The sequence below is a fragment of the Anopheles maculipalpis genome, chromosome X (genome assembly GCF_943734695.1).
Source record: "Anopheles maculipalpis chromosome X, idAnoMacuDA_375_x, whole genome shotgun sequence".
NCBI classification, from domain to species: domain Eukaryota; kingdom Metazoa; phylum Arthropoda; class Insecta; order Diptera; family Culicidae; genus Anopheles; species Anopheles maculipalpis.
Window position 1 is genome coordinate 14,669,413 of NC_064870.1, and position 12,249 is coordinate 14,681,661.

At 43.8% G+C, this 12,249-nt stretch overlaps 2 protein-coding genes across 4 annotated transcripts in view; one reads left to right on the plus strand and one right to left on the minus strand.

The window, feature by feature from the left end:
- LOC126568065 (palmitoyltransferase ZDHHC8) overlaps positions 1–12,249 on the minus strand; it is a 347,611-nt gene that overhangs the window by 35,810 nt on the left and 299,552 nt on the right. The window lies entirely within an intron of this gene.
- Positions 381–4,070, plus strand: LOC126567802 (arf-GAP with coiled-coil, ANK repeat and PH domain-containing protein 1). Its single transcript, XM_050224106.1, has 4 exons — positions 381–436; positions 781–1,821; positions 1,889–2,200; positions 2,582–4,070. The coding sequence occupies exons 1-4, from the start codon at positions 381–383 to the stop codon at positions 4,068–4,070; spliced, it is 2,898 nt and encodes a 965-aa protein (XP_050080063.1).

Below are 12,249 nucleotides of genomic sequence, written 5' to 3' on the forward strand. Positions count from 1 at the left end.
ACGGGGCATTGGTGGAACGGTACGGGGAAAACCGGGAAAAGTCGGGGGAGAAAGTGGCACTGCAACTGGCCGTGTAGAAGCAGCAGTGGTACGTGCGCGAGTGTGTGTATGCTGCATCCCTTTCCTTCGTACTAGCGTTCGGGGTCATTATTTCCGGTTACGGTTTTCGCAAACATCGAAACTTCACTTTCACATTGTGCCTGGCACTCTGCCACCATCTTGCCGTTAGTGCGTATCGCAAACAGTCAGCGTGTTCCACCACCCCATCATTTGCCCCAAAACGGCCAACGATCAATCAGCTTCCATCAACTGCCGCTTTGTGCATCTGATGCGTTTTTGGCCGATTTCGCAACGTGCACAGAAGTATCCGGAATAGCACGATGGCCCAGTGCAAGATCGATTTCGGCGAGTGTCTCAAAGATTCGCCCAAGTTTAGGTAAGTGCTGGGTAAGAGAATGGGGGAAGGAGGATCACATTAGTGGTGGGAGCCCCGGAGTGGATTAATGAATCCATTAATGAGTTTCCACAGAAAAAAATTCTGTGGAAACTCCGGATTTATACAGAGTTTACTCAGGATTAATCCAGAGTAATCCGGAGTTTGGCTCCGTAGCCAGAGTTAAATTTGAATTCATCTGATGTGATTACTTCGAGGTACTACAGCCCGAGGTACGGTGTTGAATCCGAAGTAAAATCAGCGGTTAACTCTGGAGTATTCTCCGGGAAAAATGATGATCTACCCATCGCTAGATTACACTAAAACTGTCCTAAACAATCCCGTAGGTTACGATTGGAGCAGGAAGAAGCCGAAATTGAACATCTTGAGTCACGGTTGGAAAAAATCATCAAGGCATGCAGTGCAGCAGTCGACAGTGGCAAGGAGTACATCCGGCACCAGAGCACGTTTGCCACCTCGCTGTGGGATCTGCAGAAACACTTCCAGGACAGCAAAAACTCTACGAACGCGCTAGCTCAGCTCATACAGCTACTGCAGGAGATGAACATGTTTCACACGACGCTGCTCGATCAGGCTAACCGGACGGTGCTGAAGAATCTGACCGGATTTCTGAAACGCGACATACGCGAGGTAAAGGAGTATCGGCAAATATTTACCAAGGTGTCGGAGAATCTGGATGCGGCGGTTTACAAAAATTCACAAGTCAGCCGTAACCGGCCAGCAGATGTGCTCGAGGCAGAGAATGTACTATCGGCGTCGAAGTCGTGCTTTAACCATACGGCGCTCGATTACGTCAACTACATCACGCTGCTGCAGAACCGGAAGCGGCACGAAATATTGGGCACACTGCTGAGCTATCTGAAGGCGTGTAGCACCTACTTCCACCAGGGGTCAGATCTGTGCGAGGATTATGGGACGTTCTTCAAGAGTCTGGACGACGAGATCGGTTTGATGCGGTCCGAGTATGGTGTGTTGGACAAGCAGATGCAAAACCGGCACACGTGCGTCAACGATCCGCGACCGGATCAACAGTCGGAAGGGGGTGACGAATCGATCGGTGGTGGTGGTACCGATGGTGGTGGTGGTGGTGGCGGTGGTGGTGATGTAGTTGGTAGTACCGGTGATGATGGGCGTCGGGTGTCGGGCGTTTCCAACTACATGGAGGGCTATCTGTTTAAGCGTACCTCGAACGCATTCAAAACGTGGAACCGGCGATGGTTCTGCATGCGCGACAATCAACTCTTCTACCGCAAGCGTACCGGCGAAGACTTGCCCACGGTGATGGAGGAAGATTTGCGGCTTTGTACCGTACGTCCGCTGGCCGATTCGGACCGACGCTACTGCTTTGAAGTAATCTCACCGACAAAGTACGTGTCGCATGGTGCCGATTTTGCAAAACATGCCACCTCTAATTGCTAATTGTTATTTCTGCAGATCACACATACTACAGGCGGATTCGGAAGCGATGATGAACGCTTGGATAAAAGCGCTACAGAAGGGAATCGATTCAGCGATCCAGCACAGTGCCTACAGCAGTGATATCCGTTGTCTGGCGAGTGGTGTTGGTGGTGGTGGAGGAAGTTCGGGTGTGGGTAGAGGAGGTCCAAGTGCTGGTAGCTCTGCTGGTGGAGGTGCAGGTGATGGAGGACGGCCGGGCGATTCAAAAATGGATGCGGACGGCAGTAGTAAGGACCGCAGCGGTCCAGGACGTCCCTCGGACGGTGCTCGAAAGGGATATAAAAAGATGTAAGAGAAGCAAATTGTAATTTTCACACCTCCGTTTCAACAAGTTTCCGGTCTGTTCCGTCCCTAAGAATAAGTGACAAGAATAACAACTCTTTTCAAGGAATTAATTCACTCTTACTCACTCCTCACACACTCGATGCAAAAAGCTAAACCTAACTTAAATCTTAAGTTCTGCTAACGACTATTAACTCCTTCGGAGTGAGTTCAACAATAACGATTCCCAAAAGTGTTGAAACACTGCTTTGGATAGTTCCGTTTTCTCTAGGACCTTCCCAAAATCCCAAAACTGCTACCTCAGACCTAGAAACTCATTGAATGGCGTGTGATGTTTGTTTTGTTTAGTTTACTAACCGATCTCTAACCCGCTGTCCCTTTCTTCAGTAACTGGACGCAGATGTTGAAAATTCCGGGCAATTCGAGGTGTGCCGACTGTAATAATTCTGATCCACGCTGGGCATCGATCAACCTTGGCATCACGCTGTGCATTGCGTGCTCGGGTGTGCACCGCAGCCTCGGCGTCCACTACAGCAAGGTGCGATCCCTGACGCTGGATGCCTGGGAACCGGAGATACTGCGAGTGATGATCGAGCTGGGCAACGATGTGATTAACCGCGTGTACGAGGGTAACAAGACACGGCTGGCACGGTTCGATCGGGCAACGGATAATTGCGAGATAGCAGTGCGCGAAGCGTGGATCCGGGCCAAGTACATCGACCGGCTGTTTGTGGTACCGTTGGGTGGTGGTAGCGGTACCGGACCGGACGATGGTAGCACCTCGTCGTCGACGCTCTCATTCAAGAGTCTTGGTGCGGACTGTTCCAAGTTTCCAGAAAAGTGGAGCATCAAGAAGCTGCGCCGGCGCAGCTATCGGCAGCTCTTGCGACGCCCGAATCGGCCATCGGATCAGCAACAGTCGGAAGCACGGGCACAGCCACAGGTTACCAATCTCGACGACGATGGTGAGGAGGAGCGTGAACAAGTGGAGGAGGAGGACGACGAGGACGAGGAGCGCGGAACGGGAAGTCAATCGAAGCATGGTTGCCCGGACGCGGACGAGAAGGATGTGTTGGCGCACGTACCAAAACAGTTTGCCGATATACTGCTGATCGGGGATAATCTATTGACGGACGATCCGAACCTGCCGGACGAGGATTTGCTGCTGCTCAACTCGGACCACGAGTCAACGAGCGGCGAGGAGGATAACGCCATCATGGAGTGCGAAGAGCTGGAGCGTCTATCGCCCAATTATCTGCTGTACAAGGCAGCCAGCGGTCACAATCTGCCGGTGATGAGCCAAGCGCTAGCCCTCGGTGCTGATAAGTGCTGGACGAATCCACACGATGCCGACAGCACGCCACTGCACGCCGCCATCTTGTCCGGGTCGGTAATGTCGTGCGAATTTTTGCTGCTGAACGGTGCCCCTATCAATGCGACTGATCGGTACGGTCGCACACCGTTACATTTGGCCGCCGAACAGGGTTCCGCGGCGCAAGCATACCTACTGTTGAAGCACAAGGCACGGTACGACTTGGCGGATGTGAACGGACGGCAGCCGATTGACATTGCGGTTGAGAAAGAGGACGCAGACATTGTGACATTGCTAAGGTTAACGCAATTGAACGATGAGATTGGTTCCGGAGAGGATGGGGAAAGTTATTCTGGGGATGATTTAACCTATCTGGCAGTTATGAACGAATTTTCCGACTTGGCAAGCAATCAACCCCAGCGGCTTCATCGCTACAGACAACAGCAGCAGCAGCAACAGCGGCAAGCGATAGTTGCGACCGACGATACTAGCCCGATCGTGACAGATCTGGACGCACCTGACACGGGAAATGTGGTAGATAAGAGTGTGACTGGCGATCGCTAAACAGTAAGATGCAGTTTTACTTGGTACGCACACACACACACAAACACACATGAATCTCTACTGAAGTTGTCCAGCAAATCTGTTCCACCCAAACATAAACGATACCCACAAGCGAAGCTTTACATGTTGAAAATTGACAGATTGGAGCCAAGTTGCAAAGCTGTCGCATTCAATTCCATTTAGAGTTTTAGAAAAGGGGAAGGCGATATGAAGCATCATAAGAAATATTTTACATGTTAGGAACAAGTTTCAAGATTAGCTGAGAAGTTGTAAGGAAAGGTAATCGGAAACCTAGCAGATCGATACAACCGGTGTGAAGAAAGCCGAACTAGCCTTCTTTTATCTACTGTCGATTGCTTTTGTTTGCCGCATTTACGCATCCCCTTAAATCTGTTAATTCTGAAGGATCGGTATTAATTCTCGCATTCCCGCCGATCGCTGTTATAGTATTGCGTTTGCATTTTGTTTTACATTTCCATCTCAATGAACACGAATCTGCATGAGAATAATTTGTCTGGTTGTGTGGGAAGTTATTTTAAGCGTCTTTAGGTTTCATATATTGTATCGTAATGTTTTGCACTTAATAAGTAACCAATTTAATTTGCACAATAATTGCACACTTGCAATTAAGGGATGGGACTCTCCCTCCAATAAAAGCTACTAACGAACTTCAAGTGTCCTCTAAGTACACGCCTCAACGCAGCAACACTATTACCGTTACGATTCCCTTTTTAATAACCCGTATTCTTTCTCCGGAGACGGAGCTGTTTGTTTTCGTGTTAAGGTATCTACTAGACATTAACCCATTTTATCTGTTACCTCATTTCAACTATTATCCGCCCTTTAACTTTAACTTGAACCACAACCAAAACGGTAGACGTGGTACAGACAGCAACGTGGCCACACCACAGCCTTAAAAATCTCTCGAAAGTCCATGCTGTTAGTATGTTAAAAGGAAAGATGTTATGTTACTCGTGCACCAAAAAATAAATATGAAATGAGATATGAAAAAAAGAAAATGCTCTCGGAGGTGAAGTTTTGTTGTTCTTGCTTATTTTATAGAGACTTTGGGTCTTTAAGACCTCATTCGCCTCTTTCCGTTGTAAGGTTAAACGAAGGGTTACAAATTGTTGCAGATATGGCTTAATTTTATACTATGACTATTGCTGATATCCTTCGTTTATTGTGACAGCTGCTGCGATAAAAACTTAAAGCTCTTTGTACAGGCTACTGATGCTAAGAAAACGGATGAGTTTGTTCTGCTGTTACTTGTCGTGTGATAAAATGGTTTCGAAGTCTGTGTCTAGTTGGAAAATGACTCGGTGTGTAGTGTATCCATGGCAATCCGTGAGGATGTGCCGGACAGTGATGTCAACGCCACAGAAACTTCAGAGTGGAGGACTGAATCTGTCTAAGAGATAGGAGTGTGTAAGGTGGGTATGATCGATATATGAAGCCATTATCAACGATTTTCCACAGACTAAGAGGGTCTTAAAAAACTCGCGGACAATTACGCCAGCAGCATTCGCGTGGAAAAAAGCGATACGTTGCTTATTTTTGGTCCGATCGGAGCGTGCAGCATACCATTGCGTCTTTGAGTCGCGCATCTTATTGTGGAACTCCGCAACCCGTACCCTAGACTCCCGCCCAGTTATTCCACGAAAAAAAACCGACTAAGTAACTAACCAAATCCTAGTATGATCGTCTTTGATTTTATTACTAACAATAAAGAAATAAATGTTTCATTAATAATTGGTTTTGTTATCAAAAAAGAAAGAAAAATTTTTTTCATTCAAATTTGCATTTCATTTGACAGCAAAATAATTTTCTCCCACCGATAGGAATAATATTCCGACCTCGTTTGTATCGGAAAGGGCACGCGAATTCCCAGCTAGCATTGTTGCAACATCTTTGTATGAATGAAACACCCGCATTTTAAGGAGCAAGTTGTGCTCCCCAACTAGCAATGTTGCACGATTTCCACCCGTCTCTATGCTTCCTCAACCCCCACGACAAGCTTGAATGTCGTTGCTATCGTCGTTGGTTGTTTCATGGCCTGTTTCTAACATTCTATTGCCTGTCTTCGCTCTCGCTCTTCTGGGACTTGGTCGTTTTCAGTTTGTGTATTTGGTGATTTTGATCAAAGGCAGCCAGTAATCATTTTGATCCGAACCGCTGCTATGGAGATTTGAGCTTCCATAGCAGCAAAGGTAGGGTGATGCATGAAGCATCCAAAAAGTAGCATGAAACCTCACAGTGCGGCACAACCCAGCCGGCAGAGTTTGCGACAAAATGCCAAAGTTGCACGATTTGGACCCCTCTCTAGTGTATTTTCTACCCCGCGCAGGCTACCGCTCCCACGAACGAAAGAATCGTGGCCAACGGCCGTGGTCGCACGTTAAGCCCATCGCATTCTAGCTCACATCACCTTTTCTTCCCTCTCGATCAGGAGTGCAACGAAGCGTTGGCTCTCGCGCGATCGTACCGTACTCACACCCATCTCCCATGTCCCTCACACCTAAATGCTCCCACAAGCTAGGTGTTAGGAAAAATATTTGCTCCAAGATAGCGAAATGTCGCAGAGAGAGGCACAATGAGTGAAAGGTGTGAGTCAAAATTTGAGTAGAATATTCTAATGGGATTAGTTTTTATCCTTATTATGTTGTTAAACTGATGTTATGTAGACTACTTATCAATCAACATAATTATATAAATGAAATGAGTGCTATTTATCAGTCATGTTTTGCATTCTTGAACTTTGATTTTTGGCGATAATGTGTGCAATGAAAAATAGTGAAATTAAAAGTGAAATGTTTGCTGTTTTAAAAACAAAGATAGAGGTTAAGTAGTAATAATTATCATGATGTATATTTTCATCTTGTGTTTAGCTAAATAACAGAAGCATTGATTCCTCTTTCAGTCATCCAGAAGATCCGGACAAAATCCGACAACGTAAGCTGAGAAATGCGAGGTAGAAAGCAGTCGATGGCAGTTCGATATTGGTAAGTAAAATCATCTATTGACCGGAAGAATGCGTGAAGAAAAAAGTGCGTATAGGGCGGTAATTAGTTCGACCGTTTTAAAGCATGAGCATCATTTAAATTGTGTGTGTGTGTGTGTGTGTGTGTGTGTGTTTGTGTGTGGTATATGCTAAACTGCGTGCAAAATATGTTAGAACGCGTGCACTCAGTGTTTTGTTGTTTTTTTCTCCAACAGCTTTTCAACGGGCACCCCCAAAACCGACCACCGAAATTTCGTGGAAAAACAAAGGGCTATGAGGAAGAGCGAACACCAAATCGCGCGCGGCTCATGCATCGATTGAGGAGACGGCGAAGGACGGATCGAGACGGGTGAACAATTCGAGAGAGCCGTGCTCAGCTTATAGCGGCTTAGGGATGGATAGCAAACTGTGAGAGAGCAAACGTGTGAGTATGAATAAAGAGTAAGTGTGAACGATGAAGTTTGTGTTGTTTATTTCGCTCTATCCGAAAGTGGTGATACAAGTAAAAATGATGAGATACAAAAATCCATGAGACGTGACATGTCACGGCAACACGTCACGTCGCGGCTGTAAATTTTCTGCTATGGGTGGCATTTTTACTGCCGTTTTTACTATGTTGCTTTCATACAAAAATTGATGTTTTGTCGCAAACTCTGCCGGTTGGGAATGTCTTATACCCAATATACTAAACAGTATACTCAGTATACAGCCAGTATACTGTCTTTATCCGAATCCAATTCTGACTCCACACCAAACACCAGCTTCCACCGATCATTCAATCCACCCGCTGGGAAATTCGTCAATGGTACCACTGTGCTCCTGCCTTAGACTGGGAACTTAAAGGCTCTCTCCGGGGAACCACTTACTCGTTTTCTGCTGGATTTCGGGTCACTCAGGAATCAATGGAAACGAGAAAGCTGACCAACATAGGTCGGCTTCGTCCAACAGAAACACACAACATAACGCCTTACCAACACCATAGTCTCCCAACACTGGAACAGCACCTGGCACAACATAGACATCAGCCAGTCCACTCTGTAGCTTCTGTGGCGTTGGCATAACCGTACGCCAGGATCATTACCGATTGCCATGGATACACGACACATCGCCAACTAGACACCGATTGCGCAACAATCCTCACACACGAAAATCTGCATCAGAACCGCTTTACTAGATTTTTACGCGTTAGCAAATTAAATCGAAAAACTCAAGCAATAGTTTTAACTTTTTACTAACGATAAACGCGATCTTTTTTTTAATAAAAAAAGACACATCCACAATAGTTTTGTATTAGTATAACGCCCTTTTAGTATATAGTAGAGAGGCGAAAAAAAATCCAACTCTGAGGAACTCGCGTTGTACCCAGGCTTACCAAGACCAAGTAAAATGAGAAACATTCTAAAAATGTCTAAATGGGAGCGGCTCGGTGTTGTCTGTCAGCGGCGCCCGCCTTCAAACGGCAGGACCGGGTCAAATTCCATCTAGACTGTCCCCCCGTAGGTCTGACTAACCAACTACGCGGTTCCGGCAGTCTAGAAAGCGTGCAGTCTCGAATGGTCGGCGTGGCCAGAAGGTCGTTAAGCCAAGAAGAAGTCTAAAAATTTGAGATCAGGAGAGTCTTTTCACATTTCTGGCTCAAAAGCACAAGAATAATTGATTGACGACGGTGCTCTCTAGTTGGAGCATTTTCATTGCGTCGGTCGGATGAATGTTCAAATATTTGCAACCAAACTAGTAGCTTTGTTTTATTATTATTTTATTTTTGTTTTTAATCATTCTGCGCAGGTTTTGTTTGCTTGTTTGTTTTTATCATTCTTGTTTGCTACTAATGCTTCCTACCTTACCTTCACATTTCTCCGTTCTCTGCGTTCGTGTATATTTTCTACTATACTCTGGTAGTTGCGCTTCGTTTGGTTTTTTTTTAAATGTAGTTTCCTGCTTGTAGTTTCCACTGCGCGCGCGACAGTCGGACTCGGTGGTGTGGCAGCACCTTCACCGTCTGTCTGTTCATTTTAATCTACTTAAATCCCCTTCCCCGTTTCATTTTACTACTAACGATTGTGAACCAACAGTATTTTTCAAACTATCCTATATATCATTTTGCTTTAATTATGATTTTAATCATCATTACATTTAAGATATATTTATATAAGAGTGTAATGCACGTAATATATATATATATATATATATATATATATATATATATATATATATATATATATATATATGTATATATATATCTATATTTAAATATAGATAGTTCTATTACAACTAACAGCACTAAATCATTTTTAGTAAATTTTTTTTCCTTCTTTCCTTTCTCTCATTTTGATTTATTCCTTCCCTTAAACACTTGTCTCCCTTTTATCGTTCCTTTTCATGAGTGTTTACTGTTGTGGTTGTTGCCGTGTGACTCTTGCTTTTACTACTAAAAGGATATCTTTTTTTTTCTTCTGTCGCTACGTTTTCACACGTGTTCAGACTTTAAAAAAATTATAATTGTTTAATCCCTATATTTCTGTTTTTTTTTTTTTTTTGTTGCAGAACCCGTGCGAGAAAGGAGCGAAATATTATAATGAGCTAGAGAGTGAGAGAAAGTGCTAGGGAAAGAAGAAGGAAAAATGAGAGACTGGAGAAAACACTAGAAATAGGTAGGTAAGTAGGAGAAAACTATGTTAATTTAAATCAGGCCACACATACACACACGCAACCACGCACGGCCACTCCTTATGTACAGCAAATGGTGCATCCACATTCCATTCATCCTTTTTAGCTCGTTTTAGCACACAACACAACACACACACACAAAATTAAAATTTGAATAATTATGGAAAAATAGGATTTGGAAGAAAAGAGTGTGTCTTATATTCTACATAAATAATAACAAAACAAAAAGTTCTATCACTCTTCAATTTTTGTTGCTTCCTCTTTTTCTATCTCTTTACATCTCTCCCCATCCTTTCTCTTTCCCCCTGTTGGGATCATTCTTTGTTTTTCGTCTCTATCTGTAAGGATTTGTGAATTCCCGGGCCATACATTAGATCGAGTGGAAGAATCGACCCTTTTAATATATTCCATCCTGGGTAGGATAGAAATGGACCCTACTTTTGTTCTTTTTAAAATAGCGCAATTGCTAATCGGTAAGCGAAAAAGAAGACCGTTCCAGTCTCGGTTTTATTTACTGTGTGGCTATATCACACTATAAGTCACTACTAACTCCTAACTCTCTTTCTCTCTTTATTTCTATATGTGTTTGTGTCTATGGGGAAGGTGTTTTGTTTTCGTATATTAGAGATGAACGGAGTGTTCTTCAACGTGTTTGTTTTAGCTATGGTGCCATGTTTAAACCTATCTCGGGAGTCAGTTCGAATCCTTAACACGACACACAACACACAACACTTCCCGCTACAATATCAAAGTGGTGGTTGGAAGGTGTGCGCTGAAGATGTATGTATGTGTGTTTTGGTGCACAAAAATATATGCCCTAATACTCTTTTTCTCACCCTACCTAGAGTAAGTATAGTGTATCGGGGTGGGGGAGGTGCATTGTCTAGCATATAATTGGTTGCCATTTTGTCTCGATTAGTTTAGAATTGTATTTGCTACATATTTATATAATATAAACCGGTTGCGGCCCATTTTCCTAACGTGCAGTCGTGTTTTAGCAGCTTTGTGTTTGCGTGTATCTTCCTCTAACCGTCGCAGAGAATCACAATGGGAAGGTTCATCAAACCGTGTAGAGGAGGGGGGGGGGGGAGGTTTCACAGACACACACACATAAATATCAACACGGTGCATAGAAAACAAAGCTATTGTAGAATTATTTAATAAACATTTAACTCTCTCTTTCTCTACGTTTCGCGCTCGAGCAATACAAGGTTTTCCTAGTCACTTTGCAATTTAAACGGTAAATTTCGTCGGTCTTTATATGTATTTCTATTTCTGTCAAGCAATTCCATTCCATCCTAATGTATTTCCGATCCTTGCACATCTTATGGTGAGATGCACATTCTTGACAGGTGAGATGTTTAGCTTATCTGCTAAACATCTCACCTGTCTCGCATACAACAAGCGTTACGTAGCATTATACGGTGAGCAGAAATTCACCAATTTAACAAATAACCTGCAGTAGCCAAGAACGTGAGAAATGTACATTCAGCTATTTTGACCAAGCGCACGCCTTAACATGAACATTCAAACACTGACCAGCGCAAACACTGGCTAGCGAGTGATGCAATGCAATATGATATCAGTTCAAAACAACCGTCGAGTCCAGACAGTGGTCAGCAACACAAAACAAGTAACTTTATGATATCCGGCACATGTTAGGCAGACTCAGCAATCGATCGCACCGCTCCGATCGATCAGTTCAATAATAGCGACATATTTCTTGCAAGTGCAGCAATCAATCGCACCGCGATACATTCTGTGCATACGTAAACATGTTTGTACAAAATGTAATAACAAAAAGAATTACCAATAAGAAACCATTTTTGGTTACAAAAAAACGAGCAAAAACTCTTGTAAGAATTGGGTGTAAAAAAGCGGTCTAGGAAGCCTTCGGGGATGGAGAGATAGAGCTAGCAATCACGTTGTTCCGTTCTCGTCGCGATTATAAGTACGAAATTCTTCTACCCCACCACATGGCGACCGTGAATGCAATTCTTCTTCTCCACCACATGACGACCGTCCGAGTAATTTCTTCTTCTCCACCACAATATGATTTTCAACAATCTAAAATCCGGCAAGCACGTCGTGCGCAATAATTTGCTATCATTACTTGAGAAATGAAGTGAAACTATGACATTAATATTTTAAATACAGTTTCACTGCATTTAATACGTTAAAAATATGATCGTTCAAAAAAAGGAGTTCTTCCAATCGCAATTCGGTTACATTTCTTACGGATTCGATTTGATCTTTGTGTTGAAAATCATACGGAAGGTTCGAAAAATCCATACGGGTCGAATGGAAATGCTCGACAGTAATGAAAAAAAAACATCTCAGAATCGGCGAAATACACCGTTTAAATCGTAAAGTGACTCGCCAAACCCTGTAATACTACAAGATAATAGTCCTCCTATTAATTTTGCTACTAACGCTTGTTTGCGGGATTTGTGAGATATGATAAACAGGATCCTAACCCTTCCACCGAAGGGATTGAAATATATGTGTGTG

What these genes read in the sequence shown, in the direction of transcription:
- LOC126567802 (XM_050224106.1), top strand. Translation starts at nt 381, where the DNA reads ATGGCCCAGTGCAAGATCGATTTCGGCGAGTGTCTCAAAGATTCGCCC. An exon ending in AAAGATTCGCCCAAGTTTAG is followed by an intron (nt 437 to 780) that starts GTAAGTGCTGGG and finishes ACAATCCCGTAG; the next exon opens with GTTACGATTGGAGCAGGAAG. An exon ending in CGAAAGGGATATAAAAAGAT is followed by an intron (nt 2,201 to 2,581) that starts GTAAGAGAAGCA and finishes CCCTTTCTTCAG; the next exon opens with TAACTGGACGCAGATGTTGA.